Consider the following 23,158-nt stretch of genomic DNA (forward strand, 5'->3'; position numbering starts at 1 on the left):
ATATGGAATCTTAGGGTACTGGTTTAATTGGCAAGAAAACTAAGATAGCTGTGTTATCACCTTTTTTGATGTTAAAGTGGTACAGACTGATGTTCTGAATTGGCAGATTAATTGTATTGCATGCTGCTCTGCACAGGGACATTTACTGCGTATTTAAAAATAAAACAACCTATAACCTATACAAGTTGCAAAATACCAATATAAACTATTACTACATTACATGTACACAAAAGGGTTGCTGTGTGATGTGTGCCTAAGAGGCATAATTATTTCTACGCGCTCTCTAGTGTCACTGGAAGGATAGATAAAGCTTTTATTTTCCAAATATGTTTAGATACATGTGCTTAAGTCAGAGCTAATATGAAGCAAGAAGTGATTAATATTTCGGCCATGCACATATTAGTCACTTGCCCTCAAGTTTCCTTTCTTCTCTCTCTGTAATTTGGGAAGGAGTTGGTATGTAAAAGGCAGGTGTAGTCTGGCCAAAGATCAGTGGGTTTGCAGGATCACTGCAAGGCCAGTATCTCTATGTAGTTGATGTTTCACAAAATGCTTTCTGCCTTGCGCTCACATTCCCCTTCTTAATACCATAGCTTGCCCAGGTGACAGCAGCAGGGCTTAGACAGCAACAGAAAATCTCTGCAAAGATCTGACTGTGCTTGTGGGCTGATGGCGCTTGTAAAAATTGAACTGCCATTCATCTAGGCTTATGTGCTAGCCGTGCTGATGTGTTTCAGGCATGCTGGTATGTGGATCTGTTCTGCTACGCTCTGAGCAAAGGTACTGCTTGTGGGAGCTCTGACACTGCAGAATTTGGAGCAGAGGGTAAAGAGCAGGAGCTGAACTATTTAAACTTCATTATTTTTCACAATGTTTTTGCAGTCTGAGCACCATTTATACTACATTCATGTCATTTAAAGTATTTGTTTGAAATTTGAGGGAAGGATAACTCCATTCCTGAATAAAGATGATGTATAATAATGAAATGTGCATATAGATATTTTAACCCATCTTAAGAAAATTATTTTCACACTTTTTACAAATGTCTCTTTCTAAAAATGTGGAGTTATCTGCTTACTTACTAAGATTCATAGAAAACTAATTTGCCAGCCTTTGAGACCACATAGAAGGAATCCATGATTCAGCTTCTAGGCAGACTGCTGGTATTTCTGAAAATAATTCCAAAGGAGGAGGCCCACCTGAACAAGACTGACAGTAAATGTAATGGTCTCAAAAGCACTGAGCAGATGTGTCAGATGTGTCAAAGCTGTGATGAGTTAATAGTGAAGAGCATCAGTACCAAAGCACATTTTCTTTTGGTTGACCTTTGAAATTATTTGATATCTCTTTGACTGTTGTTTTTAAATGAGCCTTCCTTGAAAACATGATGCCAGTATCCTATTTCCCTGTTTTATTCCACCTTCACCCATACTTAGTTTTGCTCCCCTGTGGACGTTTTTTTGGGTTTTTTTTCAAAAGCATTTTTCTAATGGCTAAATGCTGTCAGGATGATGAGCCAGAAGTAGTGGGATGTCCCCTGTTGTGCTTCAGAGATTATTCCAAGCACGTTAATAGAAGGGAGTAGAAACTGGAGATAATGTCCTGAAATACATTTTAAGCTCAGCTTAAAAGGATGTCTTGAGCAATAACCTTGGTTTCTTCTATGCTTATTTTAGAAAGGTTCTGGAAAGTCCACATAGCTAACTTGCAGGTGATTCTGCTCGTGAGATTCCTCTTCTGCCTATGCTACAAATTTTTCTTTGCTTTGTAAATAATTAAGTGTATATCTGGCAGTGTTTACAGTCTGCAGAGTTAAAACTTTGTGGTAACCATAGCAGCTAACAATGATCCCTGGTGTCTAGCAGCCTTTCACCAGATCAGCATATTTTTTTAAGCTGTAGGATTGAGTTCCTGGGTCTGTGTTAGCAGTTTGATTGTCCTTACAGCTCCATTCCTGGTGCTGTAGGACAGCTTAGAGTGCATTTCCTAGCAGATTGTGGAAATTTCTCTGTGTAGACTCTGAACCTTCATGCCTAGTCATGAAAATTTAAAAAACAAAAAACAACACCGCACCCCAAAACTGCTGAGTGGACCAAACCCAACTCCAAACTTGTTCCATGACTTGTAGGTTATGGGTACCTTGAAGACCAGCAGAAGAGTATTTGGTACATTGTTTTGTCTGTATTACAGCCTTACTGGTAAATTACAGAGCATCCTATTTCACAGATGTGGTCAAGTTTGAGCCTATTGGAACCTACTTTGTACCTCCTGGAAGAGGGAAGGACAGGGATTTCCTGTAGACTGCTATGTACATGTTGGAAGAGCTTTTGCATGGTGGAATTAGAAATGGCTGCAGATTTTGAAGGGAAATTTAAAAACAGGTGTGCTCGTTTTTGGCTTTAATTGAATCTGTTGTATTGCTCAGGCAACTGGAGAAGGCAACAGCTATTAAATCTAAATGCAGAATCCATGGTTAAAAATAAATTTGTTTTTCTTTCTCTTGACAATCAAAAATCTTATCTGTGTATAATAGAAGGGATTGTATCCATTCCATGTATCACAGCAATCTCAGTTCTGACATTTCCTAGCTCGGTTTGTAGAGCAGAAGGATGCCCTGCGTGTTAAAAGCCTGAGGCAAGAAAGAAAAATAACATTGTGTTTTTGCTTGCATTAGTGAGGTAGGATATTAGGACTACGAATGCCTTGTAACCAAAGATTCTAGGGGTTACTTGGTTCTAATTAGTGCATGCAGCATTCGTTATTCCCATGAGGACACAAAGATGAAGGAGCTCTGTCTTGTTCAGTATCCTGTTTCCTTGCTTATCTTTAAAGGATAGTTGAGGAGAAAAGGCTTGATGCTTTGCGTATGTACTTCCAGTGTCCATCTTATGCTTTGTTAGAAGTTACAATGGAATGGCTGAGTAGATACATGTTGTCTCTTCCATTTTTTGGTGTTTAAATTGGGTGGTGATCTAGACTTACTCAGTCTTTGTTTGATTTCTTCTGCTCAAGAAAGATCTTTGTGAATTTTTAAGAGCAGAAGCTCCAAGCTCCTCTCTTTATTATTATTGTTGCTTGTTTTCTTTGTTAAATTTAGTTATTAAAATTTAATTAATTTAAATGTAACATTGCTTATAATTTAAATGTAACTTAGGAGGATTGATTGACCAGCGTTGTGTCTAATTTCATTGTCTTGAGGAACTGTAGAACAAAACAAACCTGTGGCTATGGGTGATGCTAAATCCATATGGTGTAGAAGGACATCATAATCATAATATCATGTCTACTCTCGACATCTTGTGAGGATCACTGAGTGGATGTCCACAGCAATGTTACGTTAGCAACTTATGGTTCTAAAAATCCTTCCATTTGGATAATGATTTATTTTCCTGAACTATGAGGAAGAAATCTTAGGTGCATGGTACAATTTATAGGTGCAATTTTACGAGTCTGTTGAGGAGAGCTACATTTCTGCTATGAAGTGGAAAAGAGCTATAAAAAGGAAGAAATTACATTAGTGATACCGTTTTAAAAGGTGATAATATGTTAACATTAGTTTTCCTAAAGCAATTTAACTATTCACAAGTAGTTATTCACTTAGTTGCAATTAGACTACAGTGCACAATGGCTTTTGTGCTGATAGAAGAAATGCACAGACTAAAGAAAAAGAAAAAGTCTGTTGAGAAACATTGTTTTCAAAGAGTAAGCTTAACTGAAATGGTAACCCTGAGAAGATCTTTAGCTCCCCTTTGACCATACTGAAAATAACTTACTTCTTATCTCCTCGTATCTTTGTAGTCAATTACAGAAATTACCTATGCATCAGATTGAGAATAATCTTTATGTAATCCTAAAAGGAAAATGCTCTGAATATGCCTCTTATCAGATTGCAATACTGCACTGTAATGGAGTTGAGTTTTCCTTTTTTACCACTCATATAGAAAGCCTCATATAGAAACTTGCAGAGGCTAATAACTTTTCACAAGAAAATGTTGGTGCAGATTTTGATTTGCTGCTGTCACAGTGCACTAGAGATGTCCTTCAGAAGTAAGGACTCAGTATCTCAGCAAAGTGACTGGGCAGAGGTAGCGATGGAGCAGTTCATGATTTATCCCTAGTCAGTCAATTTTTATCTTATATATCTTTCATAGAAGTTGGCAATTTCAATCCCTTTTGCCCCAAAACTCTGAGTTTATTGAACAATTATAGGTGATACACTTGATTTTTGTCTACTTCTGCCTGCTGATTTGTGCTTCTGCTGTTCTAAATCCAGTATTTGGGTTGCCTGCCTTCTGGCTGTGTTGCAACATGCATTTAGCAGCCAAGTCTTTGGATGGACTCAATTTTCAAGGATGAGAGAGGAGTCTCCCTTTCTATAGGCAGGTCTTTGACTGGGACGGATGTTCAACCTCCTAAATTATTAACCCTCTTATCAAAGTCTCCAGCTTGTTTTTCATTACTTCTTTTTACCACTTTCCCTCCTCTGAGATCTTGATAACTACAGGAATAGTAAGATTTGATGACAAGCTCTTTCTTTTCCTTTCATCACCACTGCCTCTTATTCTTAAAATGCATGCTTAGTGATTGTTGTAAGCATGTTTTCAGGTCTCGCCAGTAGTCAAGAGAAATGTGGAAAGGCAGATTTGCAGCCTATCCCAGCCACCAGCCCTTCTGGAAGTGTTACTCTCATTATTCCAGCTGTGACTTTACAAACAGTACCTCATCGCACTCAGGGAAAAAGCTGAGCAGGCTCCATCAGATACAAGGTGGATATTACCTAGTCCAATTGCTATGCTGTTTGGAGGATTTTTGCTAGGCTTGAATCTCAGACTTCTTCATAAAATTTTGGATCTAATTCAGTATATGCATTTCCTTTTATAAACAGGAATGACTGTTTTTATTTTCCTATCAGGTAGCCTCTATAGTTTCAGATGGTGGAAGGCAAAGGGCTGAGTTTGAAGACAGTGTATTTTTATCAAAGGGTTCTTTACCTGCACAAATGTTGTGTGTATGAAAATAAATGTCCTAAGGCAAGGACAGAGCTCATAATTTGTGAAAAGAAGGTAATATGCTTTTCCAGTTTTTCTTGTACACTTCAGAAACCTGGGTAAATATTTTGAGGATCCACTGATCTACCAGGAAACCTGAATACCTAAATGAAGACATTTTTTTTCTGGTCTTAGAAGCATTTTTTGCATAGAAAATGGCTTTTAAAATTTAAATTCTGAATAGGAAGAACTTCAGGGATAAACTAAGACAAATAAATAAGTCCTAGAAGTGTATATAGATAATGAGAGGGATGTGATATGTGATAAAGAGAGGGAATAGAAAAGCTGAAATACAGTTTTTCATTATCTGTGTTGTTATTTGTTATCCAAATGGCAAATTATTGAGACTTCCAATTAAATTATCAGTGGTACTCATGTTAAGGAGTGCAAAGTTCTGTTCAAGTACTTAACTGTGCAAATAAATGGAAAAAAGTCAATTCCTTTCCATCTGTGTTTGTATTTAATAAATACTTTAAAATTCTGGAAACATGGAGTTTGCCAGTACTTGATCATTACAGCTCTTATTAGACTGATTTTTTTTTTCTTTTTTTTTTTTTTTCCTTTTTATGGCTTTTTCCAGTTACTGTTGAGACACTTGAATGGGTCTGGCCACAGCAAATGGGAGATAAAGCTTATCTAGCTGAGGAAGTGAGTGATTCTTTTGAAAAAGCATTGTAAGTAATAATGATAAACGTGATTTATAAGGACTTAGCATACTCCAAAATTGCTGCTTTAGGAGCTTCCTGCAGCTGCTAGGACTGCAGCAAATCTGGCTGGTGCTTCCCATATAAATTTGCCCAGCAGCTACCTCCCTTTCCCTGTTATGGGTGGGGGCCAATGCTCCAGCACTTCAGCTCCTCACAGGGCTCACATGCCATGGCTCTTGTCACTGCTCACGCCCTGTGCAAAACGTGAAGTGCAGAGCACACAAACTCCTTCCTCATGTTTCACAGTCTGTGCCAAATTAAATTTAGTGATAGATATTAAAATATGTGCTGATGAAAATGCCTTGGTCTGAAGTTATCTGTAAATAGCAGTTTGATCAGGTCGTTCACTGGCTGTGCAAAACTTGTATGGTAGGGGAACAAAGAATAAGACGTGAAAAATGACCAGCAGCAAAATGTAGGAACAGCCAATTCTCTTTAAAGGACTGAATGCTGAATTGAGGCACTGTCATAGCTATGTATGAACTTTATCACATTAATGGGTATTGGCTATAGCATGCCTAAAGTTGTTTTCATCAGTAGCAGGTATATACAGGAGACTATACCTAAGGATCTACTGAGATACTGCCTGCCTTTCATATATGTGTATTTATAGTTTAGGAATGTCACCTCTGCATGCCAGTACTTGGACACTGTACACACAGTGCAGATGCATCTGAAGTCCTATATGAATTCTGGAAGTGTCCATCACAGGTCTGGTATGGAGCAGTTAGTGACCTTTCTGAAGTAGTTTGTGTTACCCAATTTGTGGTTACAGACATGCTGCTAATAAAACAGCATACACACATTCTTTTATTCTTCTTTTTTTCTCTTCCTTTCTTTTTCCCCCCATCCTTTTTTATTTTGAAACCACTGCTGTGCAGGTTCTCCTGGATAACTTAGAATCATAGAATCATAGAACCGCTCAGGTTGGAAAAGACCTTAAAGATCATCGAGTCCAACCACACCCTAACCATACTACCCTAACTAACAACCCTCTGCTAAATCATGTCCCTGAGCACCACATCCAAATGGTTTTTAAACACATCCAGGGATGGTGACTCGACCACCTCCCTGGGGAGCCTATTCCAGTGCTTAACAACCCTTTCTCTAAAGAAGTGTTCTCTGATATCCAACCTAAACTTACCCTGGCGCAACTTGAGGCCATTTCCCCTCGTCCTGCCACCTGTCACCAGTGACAAGAATGGTTGGGTGATTTTTGCTATTGCTTGTCAATAGCCAAACACTTTTTCCTCATAAGTTGTGACTCAGAAGACTAAGCGTGACGAGGTTCTTTCATAGATTGCTTCATTATGTACAATGCCTAGGAATTTTACACCGTGACGTGTTAAAATCAGTAGGACTACCTGGGCTCAAAGCATACTTATGAAACAGAGAGAGCATATGAAAATGGCCCCCAGTGAAACCAAAGGAAACAAGTGATTTCTGCTCTGAAATGTGAAAGTTGATGTTGTAAAGAGAAAAACAACAACAAAAAATCCTTCAGCAGAGTTATACCTGAACTTGAAGCTGTTTGCAGTGAAGGAGTTGAAAGCCAAATAATCAGGGATACCATTTAATCTCTAGAGGCTGTCAGAGTAGCAGGGAGAAGGAGTCCTATGTGTTCTGCCTTTTTATTGAAAAATACATTTTGGGGATAGGATTACTAGAGAATCCTCTTGTGAATTGCTTGGGAGAAAACTGCTCAGCTTTGCTTGAAAGTACTTTGTCACAAATTGAAGTTTATTGTCTTCTGCTAAATGAAATTCCTCTCTATTTTTTTTTTCAAGAGACGTTTGTTTTTGTATTTATTATCCAGTGATTTATTTCTGAAGCCTTAGTTTTTTCTGGTTTGTGCTTTGCATAAACATACATTTATTTTCTACAGCAAAAAACTACTTTCAAGGTAGGCTGCTGAAGGGGAACAATAGCTAAGTCATGTCTAATCATTTTTCCTGTCTGGAGATTCTTCCAAGTTTATATTTAGCAGAATACACACACACACACACACACACAATTTGAGGACATAGAAGTATTGATTAACACTCAGAATCTTCCCTCAGAGTACAGCACTCACAGACCAGGAGCTTATCAACTATTTCAAAATGAAATACTTTTCTCGGTAAGTTACTCAGCAAAAAGCACATTTTAAATGAATTAGCAGTGCTAAGATAATAGTTACATATTCCTTCCACTTATTATATTTGAAACTTTCTCTCTTGATTCTTTGTTTAAATGTAAAAATAATAACCTAGGTATGAAGTACATGAAAAAATACTTAAAGACAACTTCCATATGAGTTTGTGGTTAATGAAATCTTCATTTTTCTGCTTGCTGACTTGGTCTGTGTTTGGCTGTTCAAGGTGGCAGATCAATAAGAGTCATTCCTAGCGTTCCAATCTATCTTTATTGAAAGATTGCTACTATATATGACCAAGCTGCACCATTTCTTCATCCTTGAAGATTTCCATGCATCTGCTGTCTGCTCGCTATCTTTAATTCATCTTCAAGCTTTTCTTTCCTCTCAGCAGAACTATATATTTTGTGTTTTTATTTTGCTTACTTTAGTTGTAGGGTTGTATTAGTTTTAATAGCAGTGAGCTCCATGCACACTGGCACCACACATCGCTTTGGAAAGCATTATAAAATGCCTGTCACTGCTTCAAAGGAAACTTATCCAAACAAAGATCATACTTTCTCATGCCATGGTTCTTGTCTGTAAACAGGAATTCTGCTGAATGTGCTGGGCAGATACGCATCAGTTTTTGTCATGTGGACTTGACGATAATATGTCCTCTATGTTTTTTCTTCCTTTAATACAAGCTATTGAGTTTAAGTGGCTCTGATATCCATGACTGCTTAAAGTTTCCTGCAGGCAGAGTAAACACTAGGTTGAGAAACTGCAAAGGTAAGTTTCAGTATGATGCATTACTTCAAAGGTTACATGCCAATCTCTTTTGCAAACATTGAGCAATTAAGGGATTGAGTAATTTGAGGTGAGGATAATGATCTCCAAATCTTCTCCTCTTATCTGACATGCTTAACTGCACCTCTCCTACAAATACCAATCACAGATCAAACTTCTTCAAGCAGTTCTAGCACTGAGAATACCTTTTCTAGTCTTGAGCAACTCTTTGGTGTTCTGGATCGGTGTTCAGCAAGGTTATTTCTACTGTTTGCATTCTTTATACTTCTCTTTCCTTGCATAAGACCAAAATGCAGGACATTGTTCTCTTTGAATAGATGGACCCATCCATGTCCATTTGCTTGCTTTCCTCTTTTTCGTAGCTCTAAAGGAACACACAAGGCATACAGAGGATGTAGAGGATCTACAGTGAGTTACTTCACCCAGATACCTCCAGCCTCTCAACCAACTAAGAGAAAATAGTCTGAAGTGTAATGGGCTTGACAGCTGCTGTGTTTCTCTATGTTAGCCAGGAAAATTTTTAAGGTTTGGATCAGTTTTCTCAACTCTTAGGCTTCTTTACTAGATGAATAGGATTCTTCACTAAATATTAAGTGTTCAGGGTTAAGTCTGTTAGCTCTGAAGAAGCACGTGACCCGCTTCTTGTAAAAGGATTTCTGTGGCTCTGGGACACTTTTTAATGGAGGTCATTAAAAATCTTGCTCTTTTCACTTTCTTTTTTATAAGAACAGACCTATTCAGTCTTTGCATACCAGACATACTGGAAAGAGAAAAGCCACTGGAGATCAGCATATCTGCAATGTGTTGGAAGTCAGAAGGCTGTACTAGACAAAAAAGGAATTTGCAAAGGGTCTGGCCCTGTTCCAAACACACATGAGTTAACCTGTACCTGCTGCAGTGTTTGCAGGAGGCAAGGCCAGATTAAGAAGGGAAACAATTAAATGACAAATTTGGCATGACAGCTACAAGGGTTGCAAGACTTAAGGAACATGGCTGTTGGAAGTACTGAGGAACTGCCTCTGCCATCTCTACCCTCTTGAAATTGCTGGTGCTTAGCAGTTGGAAAAACTGAAACCATAATAGTTTTCTTGTGAAGCTGTGGCAGGTGTATGCCAGCAATATTTATGAGGAGACCTCTAGCCCTAAGCTGTCAGACTGCAGAAAGAAGAGTGCTAAATTCTAATATCTGATTTACAAGTCTGGCAGCGCGTGCTACTCACATGGTATGTGATTTGAATAATGATGTGTCTGCTCCTGATCTCATTAACCCTGATTTAATCCAGGATCTTGTTTCATTAATGCTTGCTAACTTTCATACAACCGATTACACAAACAAACAGAACCCTAAAAATCTCGTAACACTGTAGCTATCTTTCCAGATAAATATTTTCATGAACCCTTTTTTTCCCTTGAAAAAAGCCAGCTTGTCTGAGGAGAGAGATTCTTTAAAATACTGATGCATCTTCTGGAATCTAGGTTGTAATTTTTTTATGTACTGGAATTACAGTGTCTGCCCTATCTGTTTAGGTTCGGTGGACTTCTCTGTAGAGCCTTTATAACACCTCTCGAGGGTCGTGGAGTTGAGTTGTTCAAAAGACAGGTCTATCGAAGAACAATAACAATCAGTGTAATTTGTACAATGGGTTTCATGGCACAGTTCTTTATCCTGGAGCATAGAACTGTGTGATTAGAGAATTCTGTAGGAATTTGTATGATGTGTTAGTTGGAGAGAGAAATGGTTGTTTGGACCATCACCAGAGCTTTTTTTAAGTGGGGCTGAAATGAAAATTTGAAATATTCTGCAGCTGTATTCTGTTTTTGTAGCACAATGACTTTTGTTCTTCCCCCCCCCCCCCCCCCCCAAAACATATCATTTAGAGAAGATAAATCCTTTCATAGAAAGAAGAATCTTCCACATGATTTTAAACAGAGAATGCAGGGCTCAATTGAATGAGTCAGTTAATGTTCTCATTAGAAAATCCTGCTGTTAAGGATCATCTGGTGTGTGATAGGATTCTGAACAAGGGATTTGTGCTACTTTGTCTCTCTGAATCTGTCTGTGTTACAGAGATGTTTTATCTGGTTATACAACACATTACATTTTGTGATAATGTCTGCTATTGTTTGTTCCTAAGAATGTTTGTTGTCTCTTGCTCTGTACTGGTTTATCTACTTGAGATTGCATGGTTGGAAGAAGGGGGAGAAAGAACAGAGATACAAACTTGGAAATTCATGGATTCAAGTATTATCTTGTATACTTTATCAGCTTTGCTTTACAAGTTGATACGCATAGGGCTTTTTATGCTGACACCAGATATAGAGCAAGAAATATCCATCTAAAACCGTAACCTGTAACAGCAAACCTTTTTCATATGACCAGGTATCTGGGATGGGGGGGGGGGCAATGCTAACATGCAAATTTTTGGCATATCTCATTCTGAAGGAATGAGAAATTGTGTATCCTAGCAAAGGGCCACAAAGATTATCAGAGGGCCTGGAGTACCTCCCCTACTAATACAGGCTGAGGGAGCTGGGCTTGTTCAGCCTGGAGAAGAGAAGGCTGCAGGGTGACCTCGTTGCAGCCTTCCAGAACCTAAAGGGAGCCTATAGACAGGAAGGGAATCAACTGTTTACAAGGGTAGATAACAGCAGGACAAGAGGAAATGGTTTCAAGTTGAAGGAGGGAAAATTTAGGTTGGATATCAGGGGGAAGTTCTTTACAGAGAGAGTGGTGAGGTGCTGGAACAGGCTGCCCAGAGAGGTTGTGGATGCCCCGTCCCTAGAGGTGTTCAAGGCCAGATTGGATGGGACCCTTGGCAGCCTGGTCTAGTATTGAATGTGGAGGTTGTTAGCCCTGCCTGTGGTCGGGGGTTGGGGGGGTTTGGAGCTTCGAGATCCTCATGGTCCCTTCCAACCCAAGCCATTCTATGATTCTGTGAAAGTAGTGATACTTTTGATATTTCAATGAAAATGGAACCTTTATGAGAATAAATGTAATTCTGTTAAGAAACGGAATTACTTGAATAACTTTTGTCTGCTGAGGTTGGACTGGAGGCACACTGTCTGGGAAGCACCCTTGTGTCTCTATGCTATGCACACAGATACACTGAGTACACGTGTGTTTCTAAGCACATGTACAGATGCATGTTTGTTTTGAGACCACTGGGCAGCTGAAACACACGCATATTGGGCTGTGTTGCTGCCAAACACAGCTGAAAGGCAGAAGATCCAAGCTGATGAAAGTCTGGCAGACCTTTCATTGTCATGAAGGTTATGGAAGTGCAAGAGGAGGAAGAGGCTGCCAACTGGGAAGCAGCTTGCCAAGCATCTTCCCCAGGATGGTTCTTGCTGCAGCATTGCCTTGTGTGCCCTGAACCCCACTACTTACAAAGACCACTGAATATGTAAAATAGAAAAAATTCTCTGCCCCAGACCGAAAGCAGGGGAGGAGCGTGTGTGCTGCAGGGTTCACTGGTAGATGCTAGCAGTCTGCTTAATGGCAGTATGAAATAAACATATCATTTCCAGTTTACCTGCAGATTACAAAACCTGCTTCAGCTGTACAATCTCTTCTGTACCTTGTAAGGGTGCAAGGCTGCACTTGTAACCTCTGTAAGGTTTCAAAAATGCAAAACTCTCATCAATTTTGCAACGTCTTCTTTAAGTTTCAGAATGTTTTGGTCACCATCTTCACTGTCTGATAGTGACAGGACAATGAGGAATGGCTTTAAACTAAGATGGAAGATTTAGATTAGACATTAGGAAGAAATTCTTTCCCCAGAGGGCAGTGAGGCCCTGGCACAGCTGCCCAGAGAAGCTGTGGTGCCCCATCCCTGGAGGCACTCAAGGCCAGGTTGGATGGGGCTCTGTGCAGCCTGAGCTGGTGGGGGGAGCCCTGCCTATGGCAGGGGTTGGGGCTGGGTGGGCCTTGAGTTCCCTTCCAACCTAAGGCATTTTCTGATTAACAGTGCTTCACCCATGCATGGTTGGATTGTGTGCCCCTGTTCTGTTTACAGTTTCTGTTTTCTGCACCTCTTAAGTAAATAAATTTGCAACAAGCTTCTGCTTTTGTATTTTTCAGCACCCTGGGGAACCTGCATAGGAAAATCCGCAAACTTACTCTCTTTCAAAGTCTTCTTTAAAGGTGTCTTATTGCAGCACTTACAAAATACTGCTGAGTGCTTATGCACCTGGCCCATGCAGATCAGTTCTGCTTCTCTATGCTTCCTGCCAGCTGCTGTTTCTGTCAACCAGTTGTACTTTTTCTTCCACCTGGACTTAACATCTTGGAAATAAGCACTTGGTATTTTGCCTCCGCGGTGTGGCATTCATAGATGCCATTGGAGTACATGATAGAGAAGACCTGGAACAGAGCATTGGGCCTGGACCACTTTGCATTGCTCAGAGTGCCAGCGCTGGGGTTAGGATGTGGCTTTGGGTGGCATCCAACACCCAGCATAGCATGCTTATCTTATTTACTTTTTGTTGTTCTAATTACCATTTTCAGCCTTCGTTTGTTAAGTGCATTAAGATATAATAAATTGCTTGTCCTGGTGATAGTGCAGCTAGTCATTGCTGTAAGCACTTGTAAACACCCCAAATCGTAATGAGCAGAGTGTATTCTTTTTAACTCCTAATGTTCTCTGATTGCATTGTGTATTTGGTACACATTTTTTAACATGTGCTTCCCACTTTATTCCTTGCTGTTTCTCATCCTCTCTTTTTTTTCCCCTTCTATTCTTTTTTTTCCTGGTAACTTCTGAAAGAAATAAATGGTAAATGAGAATATGAGATGTCTCCTTTTGAAAAGAAGAATGATGACTGAGGCTAACAGCATGGAACAAGGATATTGTCTTGACATGAATGGACACAGGATAAAACCTCACATTCATATAAAACCAGAGCAGAAGGATTGCATAAGGCTTGACAAATCTGAGTTTTGTTTATTATAAAATACGCACTCAGCTTTCTGAAAGCACAAGGCTTTCTGCATATGCAAGTGCACATCCTATCCAAAAGATCTTTAATTATCAGAAGAAAATATGAAAGATGTAACAAAGCTGTTTCAGAAAAGGAAGAATGTGGAGATTGTTTAAAAAGAGGGCATTTGGTACGTTGCAGTGTACTCAGCACTTATGTATAGGGGAAGAACAGAGAGATTGGAGTGTGGAAGGGCACAGTCTCTTGGGAGCTGTGCTTGGGAGGGCACCAACACTGCCATCCTCATCTGTGTTAAACAAGGATGTTGGTCACTGAGAATTCACCAGCAATTGAAGCAGAAACTGGTTTTACTCTACCTTTTCTGGAAGTAAAAGTCTGTCACAGCAGACTTGCAGTTAGTGTAGCATACACTGCTTGTAATAATTAATTTGTAGGATAGACTTCTGACTGTGGGTGGATGGGCTTCACAAGTTCATTTGTACCGGGAAAGAGTACAAAAGCTGGCCTATTTTTTATGAGATATAACAAGACAAAAAGGAGGCCAAGGCATGTCAGAGCTTTCATCCTTAATATGCTTTGTTCTACGTACTGCTGCTGTTGGAGTGGAGAGGCTGTTTGGCCTGTAAAGCTCAGTCAACAAATAATGCTTTTCTCTATCAGGCCCTAAATCAGATAGAAATCATGTGAGCTACAGAAATAGACTTGGTTTTGAAGGCAGGATGCAGAAACCAAAGAACTCATTGAGAGAGGCTTAGGAGGCAGTGGTTTACAAATAACCCCAGAACGAGGTGGTACTAGCACAGGCAGGAGGCTCAGGGGTTTTATTTAAAGATTGTCACATGCTTGACAGGCATCTGGGCAAGTGTTTGCTATAAACTAGGGGTAAGCAGACAGTGAAAGAGGAGGGAGGATATGGAATCCCGCTTATAGGGAACTGTTGCTTATTAGTTCAAGAGCATTACTTTGGTTGGTTGTAAGTTTAGATCACAGAATGATAGTATCATAGGAATTGGAAGGGAGACGTAAATGCCATCTAGTCCAACTCCCTTGCAATGGGCAGGAAAACCTACAGCTCGATCAGGGTGCTCAGAGCACTGACCAGCCTGACCATCTGTGTCTTCAGGAACGGGGCACGCACCACAACATTGGGCAACCTGTGCCTGTGCCTCACCACCTTCATTGTAAAAAAGCTTATATGTGATCTAAATATCCCATCTTTTTGTTAGAAACCACTTCCCTTTGTCCTGTCACACGGGACCCTGCTACAGAGTTTGTCCCTTCTTGCTTATAGCTCCCCTGCAGATATTGAAAGGCTGCTCTCCAGTCTCCCCGGAGCCTTCTCTTCTCCAGGCTGAACAGCCCCAGCTTTCAGCCTGTCCTTGTACAGCAGTTGTTCCATCCCTTGTATCATTTTTGTAGCCCTCCTCTGGATGTGCTCCAGCAGGTCCATGTCTCTCCTGTACTGAGGTCTCCACATGTGAATTCACTACTCCAGGTTAGCCTCACCAGCACAGAGTAAAGAAGCAGAATCACCACCCCTGACCTGCTGGCCACATTTCTTGTGATGCAGCCCAGGATATAGTAGTAATTTTGCTGTTTATAGAGTTCAAAACTTGTGCTGGATTTTAGTGCTGCCACCATGTTTCTGACTGAAAACAGTTTTCACATTGATGCTAGTTCAGTTGCTGGGAAGGGTTTGTTTGAGCTACATTGTTTATTTTGTAGTAAAACTACAATATTGGAATTACCTTTATATCTGAGTATATTTATAATTACTCAGTACCACTTAACTAGTGACAGTATCAAAGAAAATAACTTGGGAAAACTGAACATTGCAGCAGAGTTGTATCTTTAGGTTTCAGTATAAATGGGTAATGGAATTTGTATACTGTTTGAAGTTGCAGAATGTTTTTTGCAGGAAATCGTGGTGGCAGTTGTCTCTTGAAGTGTAAAGCGTGGTTTCTGAGAGAAGAGATTAAAGGAAAAGCCTTCTCAAGATCTGGCATTGCGCACTGAATCTTAGAGGGGTCAAAGCGTTTCTGACATTTCCATTGTCATCTTTTGATAATTTGAACGTGTTGTGCAGTTTTCCCATGGGCGGCACATGATTCTGAGTTCTTAATCCTGCTCCCATATTTGGCTTCAAGCAATGTACAGGCTGTAAAAATTCGAGTTGTGAAAGCCTCATTATTTTTCGGCTTTTAACTCTCAGTATGAATGTGTTTTGTTTTCGAGAAGTTTTGAGTGATTTTGATTAAACCTCTCACCTCCAGAATACAGAATCTCCTTGCATGCAGAAGTCGTATGTAAGTCACTTTGAAGTATTGTAGTGATTTTCTCATAATTTTTCATGGCTTCCAAAAAATACAGGGAATGAATGGCTGGATGAAACATTTCATATCTGCATCAGCATAGAACAGCATTTCATAGCACTTATTGTCATGGAAAGGGTTGCAACAATTTCCTCAAATAACTTCAGTTGAGTTTCCCGTAAAGGTCAGAAGTGTAAAAAAAAATCTTGAAACTTTCATGTAGTGAAAATGGCAGAAGTTCTTGAACTTTGTTTCAGAAAGTACTTGATAACAAATATTGACTGTAACCCTTGTGGCTGACATGATTCAAGAATTTACTGTAAATTAAAAGGAAACCTTTTGATAGATGAGCATGAACTTCAGCATGCCAGGCACACAGATAAGACTTTTTCCTCAAAAGGTAATGGATGATGAAATTCTGAAACCAAAGCTAAATCTTACAAAGATGATGAAAAGTTACAGGTGGGCCCAAGACTTTTCTCCTTGACAGCTATTATGTTCCCATTTTGTTTCTCTCCTCAGCTTGACAAGGCATGAAGACTGCTCTGGCAATGAGTAACAGTTTTTGAAAATGCTTAGGAAAAGAGGAACGTTCTTAATGTCTAGATTTCCTAGGTTGAAATAGTCATTTAAAAGAGTAGAGATATACAGGTATTATGTTGTATTTTGTTACCTGGTAGAGTTTTATCACAGTTAATACCGTAGTATTCTAAAGCTCACAAGCTTATTGTGATTGTCTTCAAAATGTTCTGTGATTTATAATGATTTGGAATACAATTAAAAAAGGTCTTTCTTACTAGAAAGAACTGTTTATCATGTTGGAATCACTCTAAAACCCACATACACAGGAGATGGAGACTGAATCTGTGGAGACTGCTTGTGGCATCGGAGAATCTAATTTAAATTTAGTGGTTGAAAAGTGAGGTTGCTTACTTCAGGAGTTCCCAAGGAATAGCCTCTGGAAAATGATCTAATAATCTGCAATTATCTTTGCTTGGGCTAGGAAGAATGCAGCATTTTGACTCATTAAGTTTATACTGGCCACTGACCATGAAAGGGTACCAAAGAAGAGGTTTTGAGATACTGTACCTGTCTGTGGGCAGGCCATGCAGGGCTCTCCATGGATATTTGTGTGGTGAACAGAGTTCTGGAAAGGGCTTTCAAGGTCACTGAGTTTGGTCTGACTTGTATTATTACAAGATGTTCTTGCTATGTGACTTGGAGGAGATTTCAGCGTGAAGTGGGTGTCCTGCAGTACCTGTTCAGTCCCCACTGGCCTACTTAAGAACATATTGGCCCATAGAGGGGGGAGTTGTAGCTAGTCAGACAGCAACTGTATTTGCTGTAATCAAAATACCACCAAGAAAGAGTGCAAAAGTCCTAGTCAGAATAGAGTAGGATAGTTAAGTTGGAAGGGAACTGGAAGGGACCATCTCAGGGCTAACCAAAAGTTAAAGCATGTTATTGAGTACATTGTCCAAATGCCTCTTGAACACTGATGGGCTTAAAGCATCAACCACCTTACTAGGAAGCCTATTCTAGTGTCTAACCACCCTCGTGGTAAGAAAGTGTTTCCTAATGGCTGATATGCTGGAAACCTGAAGGAGACCCAGCATGCTGTGTGGAATGATAGAGGTTGCTGCTGTACTGTGATGTAGAGGAAGGCAGCAAATGAGAGTTGAAAGACAGCTCTCAGGGTAGAAGTTTTTATTTTACTGAGGGAAGAGTCTGTCCAAAGCCACCACCTGTCTCCAATGTCTGTTCAATGTAGAGGATCTCATCAAATTTGCAAATTACACCAAATGGAGAGGGTCAGTTGACATGCTTGAAGTCAGAACTGCTGTCCAGAGGGATCCATACAGGACCCTTAAGAATCCCGGAAAGGGCAAACGCTAGCTCCTGCCCCTGGAAAATAGGAATCTCTGGTGGAGATACAGACTGGGGCCTTACAGGTTTGAGAGTAGCTCAGCTGAAAAGGGCCTGTGGATCTTGCTGAACAGGAGCCAGTCTTGTGCCCTGGCATCAAACATTGCCAGCAGTTTCCTGGGCTGCATAACCACAGCCTGCAGATTGAGAGAATTGGTATTTTCCTTTACCTGGCACGTTATCTACATCCAGAGTACAGCAGCCACTTTTGATTCCATCAGTACAGAAAAAATATCAGTAGACTGGAGCAAGTTCTGCTGGGCATTATCCAGAGAGCAGACAGAAATAGAAGAGCAAGGTTCAAGCTGGGTATAGAGAACATGTTCTTCACAATCAATCAAGCAGTGGAGCAGGTTGCTCGTGCAATTGTACAGTTTCTGTCTTTGAAGACTTTTTAAGACCTAACTGACCACTGCTCACAGCCTGGTCTGACCCAAGATGGCTGCTTGGAGCTGGAGGATGGAGGATGGAGCAGAGAACAACACAAGGGTTCTCTCCTCCTGATGTAGGGCAAAGTTTGGAGCCAAAGCCTAAATTTTTTCGTGATTTTTTTTTTTTTTTTTTTTTAGTAGATGGTGGTTGATAGACAAATGGCCTAGCCTCTTTGGTGTGACAGTTCCCTGTCCACAGGTTTACTTTCATGAAACTTTGCTCCACCACATGTTTTCTGTGTGCTGCCAAAGAGGATGATCACCTTAAAAGGCTGTCAGTTGCAAAATGTGCTAGGGTCAGCAACAGCTCTGACAGCAGCTCTATATGCTTCTGCCAATTATGGAAACATTTGTCATATTTTCCTATTTAATATTTTTCTTCCTGCTATGGTTGTTGTTTCTGTGGGCTTCTTGACATAGGGGAAGCAGATTTAGCTGTCTGTGCAGAAGGAACACTGAACCACGTTCTGCCCCAAGTGTCAAATGTACAGCTAATGGATGGATAAACAGAATTTTTTTTCACTAGTTAGCTTTGGTAATCTTTAGTAATAGAACTGAAAAGCTGTCTTACAGTTTTCATGCCTAAATAAGGGATTAGCCCCTTTTAAGGAAAAAAAAATAGTATCGGTTGGAAGAGTTACTAAAAATGACTTTCATTTTGTGGCATTTCAACTTGTATAGATTCTTTGGGGAAGGATAAGAATAAATGGGTGTACACATAGGAGTTATAAGAAATCATGGGAGCTTAAGATTTAGAATATTCTGTAACACGTTTTTTTTTTTACTTTCTTCTTTTTGTTCTCCCTCTCCACCTGCCTTTCCTTATGCAGGAAATAAAGAAGGATATGAAGAAGGAAAATACTGCCAACAAACCACCAGAGAAGCCTATAAATGAAATTTGCAATGGAAGCTCTTTACTGTTGTCTGAGACAATTATTAGGACCAACAGAAAAGGTAAAGTACATGGAACCTTAAATGCAGAATTGCATTCAGACCTTTAAAAGAATGAAATGTAACCTTTCCTTGCTTATAGAACTAAAGCTAAAGTTTATTTAAGTGTAAAGGCATAGCAAGAGTATTAAAATTTTCTCATTCTCCATAGAATGGCATACAGATGCATGTATTATGTCCAATATTTCCACATTAATTTTCAAAGGCATTCCGTTCTTCTTAACAGAAATCCCTCCTAGATGCATTTAATTAAGGAAAGCTATATGAACAGATTACTAAAGCTTATTAAAGTAATGAACTGACAGCTTGCATATGGGAAGCTTTTTGCATAGTTATGTCATTCAGGTTATGTCACATTCAGGTATTCGTGTTTTATCTGGGACAGAGAATGTTAAAAGAAAAAAAAAAAGAAAACGTGGAAAATGGAAAGCTTAACACATTAGTTTCCTGGGAATTGTCCACCACTGTTCTGTATTTCAGATTGCACTGTGTGCTCTTTATGCCTGGCTTGAATCCCATGGCAGATTCCTATGTATGCTTTTGAATTGCTTAAGGGAAAGCCTCCAGATCTTCTGTCTCTTTCACTAGCTCCCACTTCCGCTCTCAGAATATCAACAAAACAAAAAGTTGGCGATATAACAGATAATGAGGTGGATTTTTCTTTAGGTTATATTTATGCATCAGTTTATTTGCAGGAAAATGGCTATCTACATGCAAGAGATGGCCTGTATTTTTCCCAGGACAGTTTCTTGCTTATTGTCTTATACAGGCTAATCTGCTGTCATTAATCATTGCCATAATGCAGTTTCCATTTTGGCGTGCCTTCTGTACTGTTAGGGCTATGCAGATGGAAATTTTCTCTTACATATGAGTGAAGATTGTATTGTATGAGCTGGCAGGTTGACTTGAGGTCTTAGACCTTAAGATTTGCAAGTGTAAGTGAGGAAGATTTAATAATTTCTGCAAAATACATGGCTTCCTTTACAATTAAGGAGGATTAATCTTTACCATTTTTGCTAGGAATAATATCCCCTTAAAAAAAAATTGGAAATAAATCTCAGAAAGCCTTGTCTTTTGTGTTTGCAATATTATCCTGAATCTGGAGACACATCCAAAATTCCTGCTTTGGGTCATAGTTTCTTCAAACAACAGAAGAATTAAATTAACAAGAATGATTCTTTTTCGTGGCTGCTATACAGAACCATATGAGTGGTTGTGAAATTATCTAGGGATTAAGCCTGTTCCATATTGCTTCAGCTGCTATCTGGAGAAGGCTAATAGCTGTGGCAGATGCAGAGATTTGGTTCAGTCACAAGGGGATAACACTCCAAATCTGAAAAGAAGAATAAAGGCTTTCTCCTCCTCCTTCTTTCCTCTAACTCAGAAACACTGAAAGATTCAGAAGATAAAGGAGGTTCTCTTTTTCTGTTTTTGCCTGGAGAAGACAAACTTCATATTTGTTTATAGATAACCAAGGAAAGACACATTGAGATCTGTAGCTTGAGGAAAGGGTTAGATGTAGAAATTAGCAGATCTCATGTGAGGATATTACTGCACTGCATCTCATTAGTGGAGACTGCACTTTTCATAGTAGTGTTGAGGTTGACTTCTTCTCTATGGCTATTTCCATGGCTGCCAAGCAGACAGTTACAGTGTGCCATCATCTACTCTAGCATCATGGCTAAGGATGCACCGAACATAACAAGACCAAAAGAATTTATCTTTTTTTCTGGGGTCAGTTTGAGCATGGTGCTACACCCAGCTTGTTCAAGTGAGTACAGATGCACAAGTAGCTATTGTTGTGTCCAGTAATCAAGAGTTTTCTAAGAACTATAAGGCATATCTCTTTGTTGAGAGAGTTGTAATACATTGCTGAAGAGGGAGTCCTAAAGGCCGCAGGGATTCTTTTCTTCAAATGTCTGTGTACTGTGCTTTTTATTAAGCCCTATCTCAATCTGTTTATTGATCACAGAATCTGAACTGAGCTGACCTGAAAAAGAGATGGGATTTTTTTTTGGTTGTTGTTATTAGGAAGTGAAGAAGGGACAAATGTATCTGCTGCAGTCCTTTGGATCAAAATAGTAGCAGGAAATGCAGTCACTTGATCATCACAGAGCTCAGGAAATGGAGGAGAAAATAGAGGAAGGAGTTTTCTTTCTTTTGGAAGACTGGAAGGGTTAAGGAGCTCTGTGTAGTTGTTAGTCCATGCAGGTGTGCAGGAGACACAATGGAGCAGGTGATATCAAGAGATAATTGGGCTCTGGAGAAGGGATGGTCACAACATGAGTGTAGAGCATCTGTGCAGGTCCAATCAAAGTCTTCCTACTAACTTGTGCTGTCCCAGAAATAGAAAATCCAGCAGGTCTGCTCTCAGGGAATTTGTGGAATTACCTCCAAGGACAGAGATGTTCAGGAAACACAGAGATGTGGCACTGAGTGACATGGCTCAGTAGACATGGTGGAGATGATTTGAGGATTGGACTAAATGATCTTAGTGATCTCTTCCAACTTTACTGGTTCTATGATCTAAATATCTGTAGCTGCTGTTCAGCAGTGAAAATAGCAGTCAGTCTGATTTATTTGCTTGGGCAATGTAATTTTGCTGTTTGGAACTTCAGAGAAGATCTGGTAGTGGTAGGAATGAAGTATCACATCAGTGTCAGACACATCAGTATCTGCTACCAAGATGATGAGAAGTGCTTTTGTATGACTGTGGTGTTACATTGCATAGTTTTGCTGTTTAAGTTGTTTGGCCTTAAATAAGTGACAGCACTTCAGCAGGCATTTAGAGCAGAAGAATCTTGGCCTCTTGGGCTGTTGGCTTGTGGAGAGTTTTTCCTTGAGAAATATTGACAAGTGTCCAGCAGTGGTATTCAAGGAAAACAGCTAAATTATTTGTAAGAAACATCTGAGTAGCTAGAGGAAAAGAGTGGATTTCTGAATAAAAATGATATTATGAATCCAGCTTTGTATCTTGTTTCTTGACGTTAGTTATTGCTAAGCACTGCATCAGGGGTTCTTATGATAAAATCAGTATAAAGTCGAAGCGCTTGTTTTAAAGGCTCGTGTCATCAAATAAGTCATGGACTTCGCTTCTGTGGGTTACCGATGTAGACTAGGAAAAAAATCAAGTTGGCTTAATGCCAGGAGTAGTAGTCATCTGTGTTAGTACTTCTATTACATACTGAGGGTGGCAGCTGGTTGTGGTATTGTTAATGATTGGTCACCAGCTATCAGTTACTCAGCTTTTTGTTAAAGATGGAGATAAGATGGAAGGATTTGATTTTGTCTGCTTTTCACTGAGAAAAGTAAAAACAGAACATTTCTCATTGTTTAATGTTTCTCAGTGACAGCATATACTATTGACCTAACAGAATTGTACAATAGAAATGACTGCTGTGATCATCAATACAGCTAATGTGTATTGATGTTTTTCTTTTTTTCAGATAGGCAGTTTTATTTTCTGATTAATTCATAGAATCACAGAATGGGTTGAAAAGGACCACAATGATCATCTAGTTTCAACCTCCCTGCTATGTGCAGGGTCGCCAACCACCAGACCAGGCTGCCCAGAGCCACATCCAGCCTGGCCTTGAATGCCTCCAGGGATGGGGCATCCACAGCCTCCTTGGGCAACCTGTTCCAGTGCATCACCACCCTCTGTGTGAAAAAATTCCTCCTAATATCTAACCTAAGCCTCCCCTGTCTCAGTTTAAAACCATTCCCCCTTGTCCTATCAGTATCCACCCTTTTAAACAGTCATACCCCCTCCTGTTTGTAGCTCCCTTCAAGTACTTGAAGGCTGCAGTGAGGTCTCCCCAGAGCCTTCTCTTTTCCAAGCTAAACAATCCCAGTTCCCTTAACCTTTCCTTTTTTTCCCTTTTTTAATTGCAACAGCGTATCTAAAATTACTCATGAC

The 23,158-nt window shown here is 39.8% G+C and overlaps 1 protein-coding gene across 6 annotated transcripts in view; it reads left to right on the forward strand.

Annotated features, from left to right (window-relative positions):
* SH3KBP1 (SH3 domain containing kinase binding protein 1) overlaps window positions 1-23,158 on the forward strand; it is a 219,633-nt gene that overhangs the window by 57,541 nt on the left and 138,934 nt on the right. For all 6 annotated transcript variants that reach the window (XM_090124787.1, XM_031599336.2, XM_031599335.2 and 3 more), the window contains one exon: window positions 19,119-19,242. In XM_090124787.1, the coding sequence (XP_089980913.1) occupies window positions 19,119-19,242 (124 nt within the window). The remainder of the gene's footprint in view (window positions 1-19,118; window positions 19,243-23,158) is intronic.

Source organism: Phasianus colchicus, chromosome 1 (genome assembly GCF_987193195.1).
Source record: "Phasianus colchicus chromosome 1, bPhaCol1.hap1.1, whole genome shotgun sequence".
Taxonomy (NCBI): domain Eukaryota; kingdom Metazoa; phylum Chordata; class Aves; order Galliformes; family Phasianidae; genus Phasianus; species Phasianus colchicus.